Source organism: Nycticebus coucang, chromosome 10 (genome assembly GCF_027406575.1).
Source record: "Nycticebus coucang isolate mNycCou1 chromosome 10, mNycCou1.pri, whole genome shotgun sequence".
NCBI lineage: Eukaryota > Metazoa > Chordata > Mammalia > Primates > Lorisidae > Nycticebus > Nycticebus coucang.
In genome coordinates, this window is record NC_069789.1 from 127,044,198 (window position 1) to 127,064,281 (window position 20,084).

General features: G+C 53.5%; 2 protein-coding genes across 7 annotated transcripts; both read right to left on the minus strand.

Annotated features, from left to right (window-relative positions):
• On the minus strand, positions 1–3,253 carry FFAR1 (free fatty acid receptor 1). 2 transcript variants are annotated; one of them, XM_053605880.1, is made up of 2 exons: positions 2,113–3,253; positions 1–985 (listed from the first exon to the last, which is right to left on the minus strand). In XM_053605880.1, exon 1 carries the CDS (start codon positions 3,181–3,183, stop codon positions 2,302–2,304), a length of 882 nt encoding a protein of 293 aa, XP_053461855.1. In that variant the 5' UTR covers positions 3,184–3,253; the 3' UTR covers positions 1–985; positions 2,113–2,301. The 2 variants fall into 2 exon arrangements, with proteins under 2 accessions (XP_053461855.1, XP_053461854.1); XM_053605879.1 differs by having other exon boundaries at positions 1–989.
• Positions 3,254–7,460: 4,207 nt separating this feature from the next.
• CD22 (CD22 molecule) lies at positions 7,461–19,563 on the minus strand. Of its 5 annotated transcripts, none has more exons than XM_053605875.1 (14): positions 19,521–19,563; positions 17,085–17,142; positions 16,450–16,827; positions 14,844–15,140; positions 13,576–13,836; positions 13,187–13,450; positions 12,097–12,354; positions 11,633–11,710; positions 11,288–11,551; positions 8,869–8,965; positions 8,646–8,721; positions 8,361–8,479; positions 7,884–7,968; positions 7,461–7,592 (listed from the first exon to the last, which is right to left on the minus strand). In XM_053605875.1, exons 2-14 carry the CDS (start codon positions 17,116–17,118, stop codon positions 7,461–7,463), a joined length of 2,343 nt encoding a protein of 780 aa, XP_053461850.1. In that variant the 5' UTR covers positions 17,119–17,142; positions 19,521–19,563. The 5 variants fall into 5 exon arrangements, with proteins under 5 accessions (XP_053461850.1, XP_053461849.1, XP_053461847.1 ...); XM_053605874.1 differs by having other exon boundaries at positions 11,633–11,899; XM_053605872.1 differs by having other exon boundaries at positions 11,633–11,914.
• Between the last annotated feature and the right edge of the window lie 521 nt (positions 19,564–20,084).

Here is a 20,084-nt window from a genome sequence, read left to right on the forward strand (position 1 = left end):
TCCACTTTTAGAAGCAAGATCTCTCATACTCATGTACACGCAATCTCTATTTCCACCCCCACTGCCCAGACAGTCACTAATCTACTGTCTGTCCCTGTTAGAGGATGGTAGCTACTTGGTGTGGCACCTTTTTGCAAATTAAGAAAAATTTGCTAAATTTTCAAAAAAAATTTGCTCAGGGGAGCACACCTAGTGTCAAGACACACTGCCAGAGGGGTAAGTGGTATCTTCATTCAAGTCAGAGTAAGATGCTCCTTCTATTAAGGCAGGCACAGGGTGGAATTCAGTCAATGTTTGCCCCTCTGCCTGGCACCCTCAGGTAGTGAACCACCTATTCATTTGCACAGCAGTTGCACAGCCAAGTCCAAGGGTTGACTGTGGGTGCAGGGAATCAGCACTCATTATAAAGCACTCAGCTGGATGCCCAGCATAGGAGAGATGGTGCACTTGACCCGTGAATAGCACAGGTTTGCATTTATTTTTACAATAAATAGATTGGAAAATTTTTTTAGAGATTTTCAATAATTTAAAAAAGATTGCAGTAAAGAGCCTAGAAATATCAAAAACATTAAGACAAAAGTATGTCACAAATGCAAAAAACAAAGGTAGATACTAGTCTCTTTTATCACTTACTACCATGATATATACACAAATCTATAAAAAGTTAACCTTCATCAAAAATGTAAGCACATAGATTATTCATAATTCCATTTGCAGTCAAGAGAAGTGTACACTTGCCTCGGCGACTGTGGCTCAAGTGGCTAAGGCACCAGCTGTATACACCTGAGCTGGCGAGTTCGAATCCAGCCCTGGCCATCAAACAACAATGATGGCTGCAACCAAAAAACAGCCGGGCGTTGTGGCGGGTGCCTGTAGTCCCAGCTACTTGGGAGGCAGAGGCAGGAGAATCGCTTGAGCCCAGGAGTTGGAGGTTGCTGTGAGCTGCGATGCCACCACACTCTACCCAGGATGACAGCTTGAGGCTCTGTCTCAAAAAAAAAAAAAAGAAGAGAAAAGAGAGAAGTGTACACAAATATAAGGTTACAGGATGAAATTATAACTGCATAAAATAACTGCATAATATTACTACATAATATTTTACTCCTGACATCATTTTGTAGGCACCTCCTGCTGCTAGCTTGGTGACGTAAGTTGTTTTAGGTATCCACTTAAAATGCTGTGTGACACTAATCATCTTGTGAGCAGTTTACTCTGCCATAAATTGTGCAGTAAAGTATCAAGTCATCTCTCATAGTTTTTGTGGAATTTTCATCATGTTTAGTGCAATGCCATAAACCTTGAATAGCCCCATGGGGACTCGCAGGAAGTGCCACTCATTACACTGCAAGGGCTCTCAAAGAGCAGAGAAGCAATGACATTACAAGAGAAAGTAGAATTGCTTGACAGGTAGTGTAGACGGAGGTCCCAGGCTGTGTGTGCTGCCATTTCAGACAGACAATTCATTGTGTAAACAGTTGGCGTAAACTTCTGGCATCCATAAATACAATATAGTATTGTCAGTATTTTTCTTCCCTATGATTTCCTTAATAACGTTTTCTTTTCTCTGGCCTACTTTGTTGTGAGAATACAGGATACAAAGTTCGTGTGCAATTTGAATTTATGGACACCCTGTGCAATGCATATAACAAAAACGTGTTAATCGAATTTATGTCATCAGCAAGGCTTCCAGTTAAAAGATTTTGGGGGAGTCAAAAGGTATATACATCGCTATGGATGCCCTTTATATATATAAAAAAAGTTAGACACGGATTTTCCACTGTGTAACTCTAAGCCCCGCCAGCTGAAGGGTCAGCTGTTCATTGCTGGCGCGCTCCCTGCCGAAGCATCTTTTCCCTCCACTTCACCGTGCGCGGCTCTCATGCTGCCCCCTTGTGATGCAAAAGGGAATAACAGCATCATTATCTTGCTTTCTGCCTCCTTATGAAATGAATTTTTTTTCAGAGTAGCATCTCCTAAAGTGCATCATCAGACTGGCAGTTCCTCTCGATTAAGAGGAGATATTTCTCCTCCCAATGAGCACAAGGCTTCCGCCCACAGCCCACAGGCAGGCAGGACCGCGGAGGGGAGAGACAGACCCGGAGGTGAGCCTACCTTCCCCTCTGCGGCTTCTCTCCCAGCCTCCATTCTCCTCCTGGGCTCGGGACGCTGTCTTCGCCGGGGCAACCCTTTCCACCAGGGCCTCCAGGGCTGCCTCCACGCCAGGCTGCCTTGCAGTTCCTTGGCAGCGGCCCGCAGCAGAGGCCTCTCCTGCGCTGCGCTTCTCCCGTGCGCCCAGGTCTGCTACTTCTGGGATATCCCACCTTGCGTTCTTGCCGCACATACAGTCCCCCGGCCAGGACCCCTTCCCAAGTAACCGGTCACCAGCGGATTGAGCACGACGCTCCAGGCACCTGTGATGAGCCCCAGCTGCCGCCAGTGGCTGTCCATGCCGGGGAGCAGGAAGCCGGCCACGTTGGAAGCATTGTAGGGGCCTAAGCAGAGCAGCAGCGTGAGCAGGGCCCCGCCGGCCGCCCAGGCCGCCCTCAGCTTCCGCCTGTGGCTCAGGCCCGAGTGCGCCAGGGCCCGGAGGCAGCCCACGTAGCAGAAGGCCGTGACCAGCAGCGGCACACAGAACAGGAGCAGGGAGAGGCTGAGGCGGGCCGGGCCGGCCGATGCGGGCTCCCAGGCCTCCAGGCACACCGGAGAGCCGTTGACCGGGGTGACGATGCCCAGCCAGCCTCCGGGAGCCTCCAACCCGAAGACCAGCCCCAGGTGACAGAGGACAAGGGCCCATATTGCCACACACACCCCCCAGGAATAGCGCGGCCTCCGGATGGCTTGGTAGCCCAAGGGGAAGGCCGCGCCCAGGTAGCGGCCAGCACTCAGGGCGGCCAGGAAGCCCCCGCCGGCGTAGAGCGGGGCGAAGTGGGCCAGGGCCAGGGCCGGGCAGAGTGCGGCGGGCAGGGGCCAGGCTCCCGAGGCCAGGGCCTCCGCCGCCTTCAGGGGCAGGGAGACCGCCAGCAGCAAGTCGGAGCAGCCCAGGTGCAGGGCGTAGACCAGGCTGGGAGTGAGGCGGCGCCGGGCATGCTCCGCGGCGCCCCGGATGGCCAGGGCGTTGAGCGGGAGGCCCAGCACGAAGGCGGCCACGTAGAGGGCGAAGGCCAGCTGCGGAGGCAGGTCCATGGGACCAGGTGCTGCTGCTGCTGCTCTGGCTCCCGAGTCCAACTCGCTCCTGTCCCACCCACAGAAAAGGAGGGACTCCTGGGCTCACACGTGGGTCTCAGCGCTGCTCGGAGGACCGGAAGGCATCTGGGGGACAGCTGAGGCCCACAGGAGGGGCGGTCACCAGGCAGCAGTGGAGCCTGCCTTAGAAGCTGGGACGCCAGCCCGCAGTCCTCTGCGCGGTACGCCAGGCCACCTCCCAGGATGAGGACAGAACGTAGGCCTGCAGGTCCCAGAAGCTGGGAGGCCTCCGGATTTCTAAGACTCTGAGGGGGGAAAGAAGGAGAGAGAATTCAGAGCTGGGTGAGGCCCAGCAGTATGTGTTTCTCTTGGAAATGGGATTTGGACTCCTGAGTTCACTCCCCTGCCTGGAATTCCCTGGCAAGAGGACCTACTGGTGGAAAACCTGCAGGGCAGGCAGGAGCTGTGGGGGGTGTGCATGTGATGGGGGCTGTGGTGGGGGGCAGTCAAAGGGGGTCCCCCAGAGAGGGCCCAAGGGTCATGGATGTGATCTTAGCACATCCAGGGGGCACCTGAACAGGGGCTCAGGGAACTTGTCACTGGTGTGGAGAGGAGTCACAGAAAGAGGGACTCACCTTTTGGTGCTGCCAGATGTCTCTGAGGCTCAGAAGTCCCCTCACTGGGCTGGTGGAGGATGCCCAGGTTGGGCAGTGAGCCGGAAGGGAGAGAAGGGCGGAGGGCAGGGCCATTAGCCTGAGGCGCTAGCAGCTTGGGTGAGCAGCTAATGGGGCATCTGGGCTGGAGCTGAGGCCGCCCAGAAAGAGGTGAGGGGCTGAGACAGTGACAGGGACACAGAAAAGGGTGAGGAGAGTAGTCTAGGTTTGGTCCAGGTGGGGTGAGGGGTGTGTAGCGCCAGTACCTTGAAGGAGCAGGGTTTATGGGGTATAGCAAGGATACAGCTGTGTTCCCACATATACACTTGCTACTGGGGGCTAGGCCTTCCCTGCTCCTGGATGAACTGACCCCTGGGCAGGCCTGTGCCTTACTGGTTCACTCCTGGATGCAAAGAGTACTCTGGTGACTGTGATCCCTGAAACCATCTCTGTGTGGTCGTTCCAAGGTGCAGCTGTACAGGCTGAAGGCAGACATGTAAGGAAGGATCCCCTCGAGGCTCCCTCTCCTTTCTGGCCTTTCCTGTGCTGGCAGGAGGAGGAGAGAGGAGGAAGAAGGGCAAAGGACAAGCAGAGTCTCACTTGGCTGGCACTGGAGTGGCCGGGCTATTCCTCCACTCTGTCCAGGCCAGCTCCTCCCCATGTGGAGACCCTGGGCACATTCCCTGGGGCACAGGTGATGTGTGCCACTCAGCTTCCTTTTCTCGACCCCGGGCGTCCAGCTGGCCGGCCATTCACATCCCCGCTGGGGTCACCTTGCCCTTCCTAGAAGACTCACTAAGCAAGATTTCAAATGGCTGCAAACTGGCCCTCTCAGATGCAGAAAAGAAAGCTCTCTGTCCCTATGATTCTCTGTCTATCCCTGTGCCTCTGTCTGCCCCTGCTGCCTCAGATGTGTGTGTCAGTCACCAGACCTCTGTGTCCCTTCCAAATTCCAAGTCGCCAGTAGAAGCTCCTCTCAGGGGGAGCATCATAGTGTTCTCAGAGTATCAGCAGCTCCCTCCAGTGAAATTATCTCATTTCCTCTTTCTCCCTCCACGCCACTAAACCAGTTCTTGCTCAGCTCCTTTCCACATCCTACACACATGGCGCGTCACCTCCCCATGAAGGCAGAAAAACATGCCTCCTGTTATTGAGCGTTGTGTCTTTGAGAAACACTGGGACCCCAACAGAACTAAGAATCGGAAGGAATGCACTGCAGAGAGACACCGTCCCCAGGGCTCCCTGCTGTGCCCCACCCAGTAGGTCGGGTCACCTGCTCTGAGGGACTACCTCGGTCCCTGCATCCAAACTGACCCCTCTGTCCTCTGTGTTTTTTTACGTGTGTTTATTCAGAGCACCTGTGACTCTGCAACCTCAGGTGAGCTCCCTGCCAGAATAGTGGCCTTTCGAGACAGATTCTAGTCTGCTTGGTCCACTGCATGGTACATAGTAGGCCCTCAGGCTGTCGAATGAATGGCCAGTTGTCTGGGCCCTGCGAGGACAGCGAAGTCTGGGCTGGATGGACACCTGCCTCCCAGCTTCCTGGCCACCTGCTCTATGCCTCAGCAATGCCTGTTGACAGCCACATTTTGTGGTCAATGGCTCATGAAGTAGGTTTATGTCAGCAGCTGGGCACAGGGACAAGATGGGAAGGCACTCGATGGTTGCTAGGATTCTGAGCCAGGCCCATCAGGCTGAGAGCTGCCTTTAGCTCCCTGGAGGGGACATTGTCCTAAAAGCCTGTGGGGGTCCTAGATTGGACTAGAGATCCCCAAGACTGGTCTTGCCTTTTTTGTGCCCCATAACTGGCTCTGTGCTGGAGAAACTAGTGGTGCTCAGGAGATGTTTGTGGACTGAATGAAGGGATGGTTGAATGACAGTGGCCCTCGTTTTGGGTACAGAAACCACAAAACTCTCCTTCTCTCAGTTCTTGAAGTCTCACACCTTTGTCCAGAAAAGTGGATGGTGCTCACAAGAAATCGCCGGAAAACAAAGCAGATGGCTGGGGAAATCCGGGACTCACCCGCAGTTCTGAGAGTAGCCATTCTCGCATTGGGCAGACATGAGAAAGGAAGGCGACACTCTGGGGCCACCTGCCATGGGCCGGGAGCTGTGCACTCATCACCTTGGCGACTGGTGAATCACAGGTTTCTGACCTCTGAGGAGAATGGGCCTTACCCGCTTGGCAGAGCAGGTGAATGAGTGACAGGTTAAAGCTGAGAAGTGGTGGAGGAGAGCACTTAAATGGAAAGTTCGAACCAGTGAAAATAATAGGGAATGGGGGGTGGGCAGTGAATGACAGAAAGGCTGTGAGGTTGGGCGGCGCCTGTGGCTCAAGGAGTAAGGCGCCGGTCCCATATGCCGGAGGTGGCGTGTTCAAACCTATCCCCGGCCAAAAACCACAAAAAAAAGAAAAGAAAAGAAAAGAAAGGCTGTGAGGTTCCTCAAGGCAGCTCCGAGACATTTTTTTTTTTTTTAGCAGCTGTGGGTTGTGAAAGATCTCCATCAGTTCACTTTTGAGAAGAGCTGTGAGTATTGAATGGCTTCCCCTTTTTTATATCCTTCAAGAAATGCAAATAAAAGGTGAGAGTTTGTTTTTTAGAGGCTTTTGGCTTTGTTGCTAGGTCTCTTCTAAGGTGCCTTCAGCATATGTAAGATTATTTCACACTCCTTATCTTGAACCATCCTTGTGGTAGAGGTAGTGGCAACTCCATTTTACAGAGAAACTGAGGCTCAGGCGAACTGGTGAACTCTGCCCAAGGTCCCTTAGCTAGTCAAATAGAAGAACCAAGATCAGACACTTGTCAGCCTGCAGAAGCCCGCGCACTTCCCCTAACAAGGCAGCAGACTCTCCCAGCTGCTGATTTGATGACACGATTGCTGTGACTCTTTTCCTCCCCCGTCCAGGCCCCCACGATGCCTTCCTCTTTTTCCCATCTGCACTCTCACTCCCCAGACCAGAAGGAGCTCACTGGGCCTTGGAGGTGTTGTCTGAGTCATTTTTATTTGGTATCTCTCTGTTTCTTAAACATTATCCACACAGAGGTAGGTCTCAGACTCCCAGGCCCCCAAGGGCCGGAGCTGCTGTCCCATCACCCCTTCCGCGGAACGCTCGCTTACATGGAGACATGTTTCCAGAGGAAAAGCCAGCTTGGGATGGTGCCTCTATCTACTCCCACTTCTGTCCTTTCCCAGGCTTTTCTCCAGAAGCAGAAATTGGGCAGAACATTAGGGAGTGGGGATGTCAGAGTAGGAGAGGGCTCAAAGGGAGAGGGACGGGAAGAAGGAGAAATGATGACGAGCTGATCCCGGCAGGCACATAGCCAGCTGGAGGTAGGGCTGGAGAGGGGCAGGTGGTGGCAGACGGCACAGAGCAGGTGTTCATGTGAGTTTCTGGGCAGGAAGGAGAGTGGGACAGGCCTTTTGGAGGGTTGGGTTTACCAGTGCCAAAAAGACTGGCTGTGGAGCAGGCATAAGTGGATCAGTGGTCCTCGCTGGTAAGCGTGAGAGAATGGGGGCTGGGGGACACCGTGGGGCAGCAGCTGAGCGTCAGTGGCTGGGGCAGCTCTGGGATCTCCCCAGCCCCTGTCCCTGCAGGCACCTTCGCCGCAGCCACTTTGGCCATCAGTGCTTGAGAGTCACGTACTCCACATTTTCCTGGACCCGAGGCCGCTGCCCAACCCCAAACTGAATCAGCTCTGAGTAGTGAATCCCTTCATCCTCGGGAGAATCCGGAGAAACGTTCTCATAGTCGCCCTGAGAAATCCACGCCGTGGTGAGCTGGGCCTCCCACCTCCAGCCTCCCGCGGGCTGCTTTCCTGTCCCTCTCTCCCTGATTCCACCTGGCGGTCCAGAAGCCCACTCGGGGGTTTCTGTCCAGGAGCCAGCTGTGGTTGGTGACCGAGCCTCAGCTCTGCCTGAGCAACCCTGCCTCCCCAGCCAACCCCCAGCCTGTGCCACCACTGATGTCTACCCAAGCCCTTCCTTTGGGTAGGACAGAGGCTCCCACCCTCCCCCACTTGACCTCCCACAGCCTGGTCCTCTTACCACTCGAGGCCTCTGCAGCACTGAATAAGTGACCATGTCACTGCTGTCTTGGTGGAGCCTCTGAGCCGCTGAGGTCTCTGCATCTCTGGGGGTGGGGGGTGGGGTGTACAGATGGATGACCATGGAGAAGCACTGCCTGTGAGCTCTCCTTTCCCAGTTCCCTTAGCCCCTCGGCAGCACCCCAACCTCAGCCCTTCATGTGAAAGTAACTAGCCGTCCCCAGAGTGCCCAGTGCGCACAGGAGGAACAAGTTACAGCATGTGCCACCTGGGTGAGCAGAGGCCTCTGTGCCAAGGTCTTGATCTTCACGATAAAGACTAAGACTGGACTTACACACCCCTGACTTGAAAAACACATTCAATTTCGGAGACCATCATCTCCCCACAGGGGCTGGGGAGCGGGAATGAGGCGAAGAGCGCATGGTGGCACCTGGCACAGGCCAGGGCAGGCAGGTCACCCTCCCGGTATCCTCAGTACCCAGTTGCTGTTGTGTCCGTCTCAGGAAAGCGCAAGGTGGCATAGTTCACGCTGTCTTCCATCACGGGGTTGCAGCATCCCATAACGTGGTGGCCTTCAGAGAGAGGGGCCCTTCTCACCTGGGAGACAGGAAAGGCCAGACCTCTGAGCACCCTTGCCCAGACTCAGTCCCTTCCCCCGGCCTCTGGCAGCCCAGGTCTCCCCAGAGGACTGTATCACCCTCCTTCACCGGGGTCTTCTCTCCACGTCACGGTGGGCCCTGCCTTTCCTCTCTCTCCAGCCTACCTTTTTATTCCTCACAAAGAAACTCTGACCACTGGAATTTTCCTGAAGCCCCTGCTGGCTCTGGATCTTCTTCCAGCTAAGGAATAAAGGCAGGTCAGTGAGGGTCCAGGGGATGGGAGCAGGACTGGGTGGATCCGGTAGGCTGGAGGCTTTGGGTTTGAACAACTGGAAGGGGCGTGCAGAGAAGGGAGAGCATGGGAGGCGGGTGGTGGGAGGAGCTCACCTCCGCCGGAGCTTGACCCCGAAGATGACCAGAATGAGGGCAGCCAGGCAGAGCCCGAGGCCCGTGGCCACTCGCCTGCCGATGGTCTCTGGGCTATCTGGTGGAGAAAGGAGAGACCCCAATCAGTGAAGGGGCTGCTGCTGTCCTGCAGCATCTGCCTGGGAAGCATCTCAACTTCTCTCTGCGTGCCGCCCCTTCTCATGGCACATCTGCTGTGTGCGCGGGACGGTGAGGCAGAGGAAGAGGGAGAAGCTGGCCTCCGCCCTCGGACCTCCCCTAGGGACAGAGGGCTTGCTCTCCTCACACACAGCAGTGACCCTCACCCTTGTACACGGGCACACCTCTTCAGGGCAGTTGGACACACTGTCAGAACTTAAAACACACCAGTCCCAGCAAGTCCACGTGCGAAGTTATTACTTATTTATTTTGAGACGGCGTTTTCCTCTGTTGCCCTGGGTAGAATGCCATGGCATCAATGCTTATAGCAACCTCAAAACTCCTGGGCTTAGGTGATCCTCCTGCTTCAGCCTCCATGGGGACTACAGGCACTTGCCACAACCCCCAGCTAGTTTTTCTATTTTTAGTAGAGATGGAGTCTGGCTTTTTTGCTCAGACCGGTCTTGAACTCCTGAGATCAGGCAATCCACCCACTCCAGCCTCCCAGACTGCTAGGATTACAGGCGTGAGTCCCTGGAACCTGGCTGGGAATTTGTCTTGCAACTGCCTTGCAGGTGTGCCCACAGAAGGCCCTGGGTAGACCCAGGTACGCCACATTCACACAGATGGGCACGGTACAGCCTTGAGGAAAAGATGCAGGCCTCGGGGTGTCTGAAAAGTGGGGACTCAGAGGACAGGATCTTAGACAGCGCGTCCCAGTTCACGTCCATGTGACACGCTCAAGAGGTTTCCTTTAGCACCGGCTTTCCAGGCAACGGTTCTCTAACTTTAAAGCCATGGCTGCTGTTAACACATAAAATTAACCATCACTGGGTTGTGAAAGAAAAAAACAATTAAAAATAAGAAAATCAAGTCATGGCTGAAATCATTAATCTGAAAAAGTATACTAAACAAATTACATATTTTCCCTGCATTTCAAGAATCTTTAGACACTCTGTAGACACGTGGATATGGAGCCATCGCCAGTGACTATGACAAGGAAAAAAGAAAAATTCAGGGCACAGTGTGAGCTCCACTGCCCTCTGTGTAGGGCACAGAGCCTTGCAGACCTGCACAGGCATCCTGCATGGGCAGAACACCCCCAAGAGGAGCGGGGGCCTCTAGGAAGGGGACTAGAGTTCTCTGAGATCAGGGACAGATGATACCTATTGCCCCTGATTTACCTTTTGTGCTTTAACATTTTTTTTTTTTACCTTGTGCTTGTATTAGCTTTTTAAAAACCACTCAAATCGAGATGTTGAGCAAGATGGCAGACTAGAGGCATTTCCTTACCAGCCACTTGCAGTGAAACAGCGGAAAGAGGACTCTAGCCTCTTAGCTGTGGGATCCTGCCCAGATACACCACTCCGTGGGCACAGGGAAGCAGTAGGGCGTTAACAAACTGTGATGTGTGTATAGCGTGGAATACTATTCAGCCACAAAAAAAGATGGAGACTTTCCATCTTTTGTATTAACCTGGATGGAGCTGAAACACGTTCTTCTCAGTGAAGTATCACAAAACTGAAAAACAAGTATCCAAGGTACTCAATACTAATATGAAGCCAGTAGATCATCTAATACCCACACAAGAGAAAAAGTCAATTCAATTCAAGTTGGGGGCAGAGAGATTGGTGTGCTCCCACTTAATGGGCACAACGTAAGGGTAGATGGCTCACTTCCTGGGGGCAGGACTATCTACAAGAGAGACTCTACCTAATAAATGAAAACATTGTAACCTAGTTGTTTGTACTCTCACGTTGTCCCCTTCTTCATAACATCCCACCTGTCCCCTGCATTTGCATAGTTCCTAAAGAAATTAAAAAAAATACACACTAAAGGGCAACGCCTGTGGCTCAAAGGAGTAGGGCCCTGGCCCCATACACTGGAGGTGGTGGGTTCAAACCCGGCCCTGGCCAAAAACTGCAAAAAAACCCCCTCCAAACACTAAAATCTTAAAAGGTAAAAAGAAGGAGCCTATCAAGGGTGAGATGAGAGACAGAGGAGAGGACCTACCCTGTTTCCCTGAAAATAAGACATCCTCCGAAAATAAGACCTACTTACAGGAAGGATAAGACGTCTCCTGAAAATAAGACCTAGCGCATCTTTGGGAGCACACCTTAAAATAAGACACTGTCTTATTTTCGGGGAAACAGGGTAGTAGGAGTTTCAGATGCCTGGGAGACAGAGGTAGCTGGAGAGGGGATCCTAGAGTCAGGGGAGAGAAAGGAGACGGGTAAGCCTGGGGAGAGGGAAGGGGCCTTACAGTAGACAGTGAGGGTGCTGGGAGGCGACTGGCCCACACCCAGCCGGTTGGACCCCTGGCACCGGTAGGCGCCTGAGTGCTGGACCTTCAGAGGAGCCAACCTCAGCGTCTGGCCGGTATGGGGGAGGTTTTGGTTATTCCAGTCAAACCAGGTGTACTGGGAGACAGGAGGGTTGGCATCGCTCTCACAGGTCAGGGCTGCCTTCTGCCCCTCCATCATGCTGTTGGCTGGGGTCATGGACACCCGCAGCCTCCTGGGTGCATCTGTAAGGAGAAACAGAGTCAGGACCAGGCGGCCAGCCCCCTGCCCGTCCCTCCTCTCAGCCTCCAGCCCCAGCCACTCACACAGCACTTGGAGGCGCCGGGCCTCTGACGCAGTCTGTCCTATGGAGTTGTTGACTGAGCAGCTGTAATTTCCAGCATCTTCAGGGGAGACGGAGTCAAAAGTCAGTTGTTTTCCTTCTCCCAGAAAGCTTCCTCCATTTTTCTTCCAGATATAACGGACTTCTCTGGGGTAGCTGCTTGAGAATTCACATTGAAGAACGACCCGGTGTCCAGAATGAACCTCAGAAGTGGGGCTGGTCTGCAGGACCCTCACGTCTCTGGGGGCATCTGGAGGGCAAGGACCTCAGGCTGACCTCCTTTTGCTGTCCCCAGGGCTTCCTCTAACCTTGGCCCTTAGGCCTGGCTCCCATACCCTCCCTCAATTCTATCAAAGACTCTTGTCCAGGCTCCATTCTGCTCACCCTTTGATCCCCATGTCCCAACGGGGCCACCTCTCCATTCCCCCTACCAGGCCTGGAACTCACAGTGGACATTCAGGCTGACAGGATGTGACAGTGAACACAAGTCGTTACACGCTGTGCAGGTGATGTTCTTCACATTCCAGGCGACTTTCTGAATCAGCAGCACCCCGGGTGATGGCTCAGTCCAGGCCCCTCGGGGGTCCCATTTATAGTAGGTGACTGCAGGGTTACTGGAAGTGTAGTTACAGGAAAGGGTCACGCTGTCTCCTTCTCTAATTGGTGTGGGGTTTTGAATCACCACGGTCACGTTCCTGGGGTGATCTGGGAGAAAACCAGAGAGATGAGTGAAGAAAGCCAGTGTCTCCATACGCCCCACCTGGCCCTGGTGTTCACATGGTTCCTAAAGTAATCAGAGGGGCTTTGGGCTTCCCTTCCTCATCTGGGTGAGGATGGAAACCCTGCCACGGCAGTTTGGCCTGGCTGTGGTTTGAGGCAGGACCACACAGCAATTAACAATGCATCTGCCCCTGAGAGCCACGTGGCCGCAGGCTGTAGACCTCAGCTTACTCCTCTGTCAAATGGGGTCCAGAGAGGACCCAACCTCATGGGACTGCTACACGGGGAAAATGAGGTGAAGCCTGTCGAGCATGTAGACAGGCATGTAGAAAACTCTCAATAAATGCTGCTGCTTTTCAGATCCACCTGTCCAGATGTTCAAGACTGGGGCACCTTTACCAGCACATGTGACATCTGGGGGTCCAAGGATCAAGTCTATGGGTTCTCTTTGTCCTGGGCTTCACTCAGTGATAAGATTCACTGTGTTTGCCCCAGTTCTCCTCAGAAATTTCAGGACCTCTCCTGGGACTCGGCTGCTGCCGGAGCAACTCCTCATCCCTCATCCCTCCTCATCCCTCAGTTCATTCATTCAACAAGCATCTACTGAACACCCGCCAAAGCCAGGCCCTGTTCTAGGTGCTGGGAGTAGAACTGTGAGCAGCAACAAAGCCTCTGCCCCGAGAAGCTTCCACAGCAGGGGACCCTGGCCTCTGCTCGCACTTCCTGCCGGGGCCCAGGAATTCCCTGCGCCCCATCCTTCCACCTTCTCCCCACTTCCCTCTCCTCTCCCTAGACCAGAGGCTCTGTGACTACTCACAGTGGACATCCAGCTTAGCTCCTTGGCCGATCTTTCCAATGCCAAGAATGTTTTCTGCCAAGCAGGAATAAGTCCCTGCGTGCCCGAGGAAGACCTTTGGGATCTGGAATTTCTTTTCTGTCTTTCCTAGCACTTCGTTCCTGTTGTGATACCACGTGTAATTTGTTGGCGGAGGATTGGCTGGTGATATACAAGTCATCTCTATGTTTTTTCCCTCAGTAGCTGGTAACGGGAGGATCTGAACTCTGGAAGGCTCTGGAGCATCTGGAAAAAGGGGGCAGGGGCAAGTGGGAAGGTGAGGCGAGCACTCCGCACGGCTGCTCATTCTCCAGGGCTCTGGGTCCGCCCCCGCTGACTCCCTGCCCCTCCCCAGCGGCAAGGAGGCTCACACTGCACTTCAAGGGCCACTTCCTCTGACTTGTTTGTGCCCAGGGCACTGGAGGCCTGACACCAGTACTTCCCACTGTCCTCCTTGGCCACTGCGGGCAGAGTCAGGGTCCGCTGCGCACTCTTCAGGGCCCCGTCCTTGTACCAGGATACGTCTTTCGACTCTGGGTTGCTGCTGACAACCTTGCACATCATGTTCACGGACTCCCCCTCCTTCACAGTGGGTTCAGAGGGACTGACTTGGATCTTCAACTTCGGGAGGTCTGGAGGAGCAGAGGGGCCATGGTGGAGGGGACAGGGGGTCCCCAGGGGGTGGGACGTATGAGAGGTGGCAGCACTTCTGTTCTGACACAGCAATGGCCTGCTGGTCCCTTCACCCAGGTGCTGCTGTGGCCTCCTAACTCAGCTCTCTGCCTCCCCCTACCCACTTGCCTACCAGCTGGTCTCTACCAGCAGCCGGCAGGACTCCTAATACCATCGGCCAGACCTTATCAGTCCTTCCCTGAAACCATTCAGTGGATTCCACACTTGTAATAAAATCCCAAATCCTTCCGGCAGCCCCTGGGCTCCAGTGTCCCCGCTCTCTCACCTACTTGCTCTCAGGTGGTGAGCCTCAGCCTCTCCTGTCCTCCTCTCCCACTTCCACCGCCAGGCCTTTGTCTTGCTCTTTCAAACTCTCCCGGAACCTTCTTGGCATTTGCTCCTCTGAGTCAGCTTAAGTGCTCCGCTTCCTCAGAGAACCCTCCACCCATCACTCCCTGTGCGCAGGTCGCTCCCTGCAGTCGAGTTCTCCTCTGTTATTCCTTTCCCATTGTCTGCCTCACTGTAGTGCTAGCTCTGTGAGGGGCAGGAACTTTCCCACTCTGTATCCAGCCGGCCTCCCTGCCCTCTCCTGGCAGCCAGAATAAGGCCTGGCCCCTAGTAGGTTCCCAGCAGGTATTTACTGAATGAATGAATGAGGCACAGAACAATGATGTGAAAAAAAAAAAATGCCTTCCAAGGCAGAACAAAAACCTAACCAGATAATGCCAAGATCATGCCATGGCTCGAGGATGGATCATTTTATTCTGCCAGGCCAAAGGAAAGGCTAGAATGACCCTGTGTCCCCGAAACAGCAGGGCTGAGCAGCAGTGGCTCTGCTTGGGCTGCTCCCCACTGCGGGTGACCACAGGCTGATTACCCTTCCCTCTAGGTAGGCTCATGCTGACTGCTGGGTTGGGGAGAAGGTGACAAGGACTCATCCTTCCCACAGGTGCAGGTGGACACTCACGCTTCACATTGAGCTGCACAGTCTGCTGGGAGAGCACCTGCCTCTCCTCCTCTCCCCAGAGCTGGCAGGACACGTTCTTCCCATGATGCTCCCACCGCGGCTGGAATGTGAGCTGGCTCTTAGTGAAGATGTTTGCAACGGAAATGGATCTTGAGACAGAATCAGTTCCCTCGTTCAGGGTCCACTGCAACCGGATCGCTTTCTCATAGCAGGCGAAATTCAGCAAGCAGGTCAGGGTGACTGTCTCAGACTCCCGAATTTCTGAAGGGAGCTGGATCTGAGGTACGAGAGGCTTTTCTGCAAAAGAGTGGAGACCATGGGTGAGGCCTACCGGACGAGGATGGGGGCAGACACCTGGCTTTAGCCGTCCTGTCCCGAGTGACTCCTCAGGAGGCCCTGGCCTGTCCATTCCATGTCACTCCTGACCTGCTTTTTTCTGCTTTGAATCACTTTTGTTTGGCCAAAATACTCTAAAACAGTGGTCCTCAACCTTCCTAATGCCGCAATGTATTTTCATTGTTACAAAGGAGTCGCAACCCACAGGTTGAGAACCAGTGCTCTAAAACCTGCTTGGAGAATTGTTCTCTGCACTCATATCCTTCGTATTTCTGAATGTTTGCTTTCTAAGTGTTTGCAAGATTGTACCTCCCACCAGTCCCAGGTGAATTTTACCAATTTAGTTCACCACAAGTTTGGGGGCTTGATGACAAACTTGAGTTTGTCTACCAGCCTCGGTCCCGGGGATGTTCGAGGGCGGCATTCCCTTGGAAGGATGGGTCTGTGTCAGCTCTCCCAGCCCAGCCCACTCTTCACACTCCAGGGTCTGAAGCAGCCCCCCATGCCCCAGACTTAGGGCTGCTTAGACCTGGCTGCTGAAACGGAGTGACCACACGCCCCAGGGTGGAGGCCTCAGACCTGTGTTTGATGGGCCACGTCCACATGAATGCCATCTAGCCTCAGAGGCTTGATTAGAATGAGTCATCAACATTAACACATTGGGAGGTGTAAAATCCAGATTTCTGGCCTGGTTCAGTGTCTCATGCCTGTAATCCTAGCGCTTTGGGAGGCTGATGCGGGTAGATTGCTTGATCTCAGGAGTTCAAGACCACAATGAACAAGAGTGAGACCCCATCCCTACTAAAAACAGAAAAACTAGCCGGGCATCCTGGCAGGTGCCTGTAGTCCCAACTACTTGGGAGGCTGAGGCAAGAGGATCCCTTAAGCCCAAAAGTTTGAGGTTGCTGTGAGCTATGACACCTTGCCACCCTACCTAGGGTGACAGATGAGACTCTGTCTCAAAAAAAAAAAAAAAAAGGAAAGAAAGAAAAGAAATGAAAATCCAGATTTCCCTCTTCTCTTGAAAAATCAGAAAGCCTGGCAACCTAGAACCCAGGTTCCAGAATGGGGAGGAGATGGGGGCAGGCAGGATGCCGGAGGTGGGACAAGACCTGTCCTGCAGTCTGCCACAGCCTCATCTTGTGTGTCCCCCGTTACTGCCCTCTGTGGGCAACTTGGTTTGTGACCCCTATTCCAAGAGTTGGGTTAGGTTCCACCTCCTTCCTTCCCCCTGCCTGAGGCAGAGGGATGCCTCCCCCTAAGGCCTTACCAGAGACATTGAGGGGTATTTTCTCCATCCATTTCTCGGTCCTTGTCATCATCCTCAGCCCCAGCTGGCCACTGTCATTCACCCACACCGGGTTGATGCTCAGGGTGCAGTTACGTGTTCCGTCTCCCAGGAATTGCACCCTTCCCTGCTGAGAAGGAGCCTCCTCGACCTTCGTGGTGTTATAGAGGATGTGGCCAGTGAAGGCCTTGACGTCCTTGATAAACTCAGGGTTGAGGTACACGGTGACGTTGTCCAGGTTCTCTCCCTGCATCACTGTACGGTATTCACAGGGAATCCAGACGCAGGCCCCTGCCCAGGCATAGAGGGCGTCGGGGTGCGTCACCTTCCATTTCGTTACATCAGAGGAAGCCATGGACACTGGAAATCACCAGAGTGATCAGAAAAGATTATTGAGGAGGCACAAGAGCTGACAAAGGGATAAATAATTCATAAGAATTCATTCCCTCTGAAGATGGAGGGGTGGCTGGGGGGGCGGTGCGTAAAGAGGGCCAGGCGCAGGGAGAGGCGCAGGCCTGCGTCCGTGTATTCACTCTCCTCTGCCCCGGGTCTTCCCTCCTCCCTCAGTACCCACAGACGTCCCAGGACCCGAGTACCACCTAGGCCACGGTCCTTACCCAGGAGCAGGAGCCAAGGGATGGGGCGGTGCATGGCGTTGTCGAGGCAGGAGTCTGGCTGGGAAGAGTTTGTCTTTGAGCCATCACTGCTTCTCCCAGATGGCTTTTATTTCCACCCACTCAGCTCCAAGCCTTTCCCCAATTCTAGGAGGACTGGCTGGTAGCAGCATCGTGGAGAAGTGGGATTCAGGATGTTCATGGAGCCTTTTCTGAATAGGCTGTGTCTCTCCCTCAGCCCGAGAGCCCCATGGGGGCAGACTCTCTCTCTTCTCAGGCCTCCTTCCTTCCTTCCTCGCTCCCTTCCTCCCTTCCATCCCTTCATCCATCTATAACTTTATAAACGTCCTGCCCGGCTCTCAGGCTTTGACAGACAGCAGAACGTGGACCCCCATCTAGTGCCGGGCACTGAGTAACTTGGAGCCCTCCCTGGGGCTGCTAATGGGAAATTTTACACAGGGAAGAGGCAGGGTCAAACTTTGATTTGGAAGACCAGGAAAAAAATAACTCTAAAGCTGTTAATAAAGTATGACGCCAGGAGAGCATCGAGAGGGGTCTGGAGGGTCTTGGGAGAATGTGGTCCAAGGGTCCCACACAGATGCCCCTAAGGGCCACGTAAGAAACATTGTCATCCAAGTGGGGACACAGGCCGTGCCTTGTCTAAAGGTGGTTGCTGTCTCACTTCCAGCCATTTGCTGCCAAGTGGAACGTGAGCTCAGCATTGTCTGATCTGTTTGGAAAGAAATAAGAAGCCTGATTTTTATGTGAAATGTTCTGCTTTACAAAACAGAAAGAAAAATACCCAGAGCCGGTCAAACCAAACCTGTCTGTCTCTCTCTCTTTCTCTGCCATGAGCTTGCCCTCTACCATTCTTGACTTTTGCACAGAGTTACATTTACATAGAGTTAAATTTAAATCCCAATTTACATAGTTGTGGCCGCCTCTGTGTTGGTCCCTGGGGAGCTGGCAGGATGCGTCCATGGAGTGTGTCTCCGGTGTCAGCACAGAGCTGCACCCCTCTTACCCACCCCACCAACATTTCCCACGTGCTAACACCCCCACCCAGTCTGTTTATCTCCTGGGCTAATGCCAAGGGCTGTCAGGTGTCCAGTATCGGGTGTGGGGACCGTTCAGCTGCTTGCCCAGAGCAGGAAGATCTGTCCCCAGGTGTAGGGGCTGGCCTGGCCTGAGTGTGGATTCAGGGCAAGGGCCCTGGGCTGGGGCATACTCTCTAGGCAGAGCTGGCATCCGCTTTGTAGGTCCTAACAGTGCCACACACACAAAAGTCTTCAAGGTCACATCCACTTGAAGAAAAGCTGTGTTAAAATGTTAAGAACCCTTACTGCAGAGCTTTTCAAATCCTTTAATAAGCTATGTCTGCATCATAAATCTCCAGACATGGGAATTAGAATACTGTACTACAGTATATTGCCCATACTTCTTTGTCTGTGGGCTCTATTTCACATTTTCCATAAAAACCCTTGCAGAGTGAAAGTAAGGCTAGTGAAAGTAAGTCAGAGACATACTTTGAAATCCTGGCTCAGTGCCGGTAGCTCAGTGGTTAGGGTGCTGGCCACATACACTGGGGCTAGTGGGTTCAAACCCAGCCTGGGCCTGCTAAACAACAATGACAACTACAACAACAACAATAATAACAAACAAACAAAAAATAGCCGGGCATTGTGGCGGGCACCTATAGTCCCAGCTACTTGGGAGGCTGAGGAAAGAGCATCACTTAAGCCCAAGAGTTTGAGGTTGCTGTGAGCTATGACATCACAGCACTCTACCGAGGGCGACATAGTGAGACTCTGCCTCAAAAAAAAAAAAAAAAGAAATCCCTGTAAAGTTTCCTAGGGGGAGACAAAGGCTGTGGCAAGGACCCATCCCATGGGGCAAAGAGTAGACTCCAGTAGCCGGGCCACTGTACCCCTCTGCCAGAACCCACCAGCCACCCTGTCGTCAGGGCCTAGCTGGAGAGCCCCAGCACGAGTGGCCGAGGGCATCTCCAGAGCAGGGCTGCTAACCTACCCCAACTAGCTCTGGAACCTGGGAATTGAGGCCCCAGGCCTGGGCATTGGAAAGCTGAGTGGGTAGGGTGGGTGTGAAGGCTAGGGACAGTAGTCCTTAGGCACAAGGCCAGGACAAGGCCACACTGTCCACACCTGTGGTCTGCTCCATACAGGCCAATTCAGCATCTCAAAACCAACCTCCCTGACGCCATGCTTTCCTCCTGGGCATCCAGTGACCCATCCTACCCTCACCAAGCCTGACATGAGGGACGTTCAAAGGCAGGGGTCTGTCCACAACCTGTTGTCACACAGGCAGCAGGGACAAAGGGAGGTCCCTGCGCTGTCCCTAGCCCCAGGAATTATGCCCTGCCACACAGCAGCTGCTCATACTTGCTCGTTGAATGCAAAGAAAGAACAAAATGGTTTTTACCTGTTTCCTTGTGTCGTCCCTCTTACCCTGGCAGCATCTGAGAGTGAAGGGGGAAGTACAGTGGAGTCTGCAATAACTGGTTGTCACCTCCTTAGCCACTCCTCCCCCCGCCTGTCTAGGGCTCTGAAAGTGACCAAGAGGCACCATGGGCTGGGGAGTGGGGAAGAGAGTCAATGTGAGCAGGGATGTGGGCTCGGAGTCAGCCTGGGAGACTCAAATACCCATGGTAAGTTCTTAGTTTCAGGGCATGGATTTGCTGTATCAGATCAGTCTCAAGTTGACTGCTCCACAACTCCCCCTTTACCCAGCTCTCAGGAAATACTAAGCCTCAAGCCAAGCAGAGGAACTGTTGTCCTGCTGAAAAAGGCACAAGTCAGCTTGAAAATATTAGCAGTGTTAGTGCCACTATCCAGTTTTTGTTTTTGTTTTGGAGATAGAGCTCACTCTATTAACTTGGGTAGAGGGCCATGGCTTCATAGCTCATAGTAACCTCAAACTCTCTTGGGCTCGAGTAATCCTTTTAACTCAACTTCCTGAGTAGCTGGGACTAGAGGTGCCCACCAC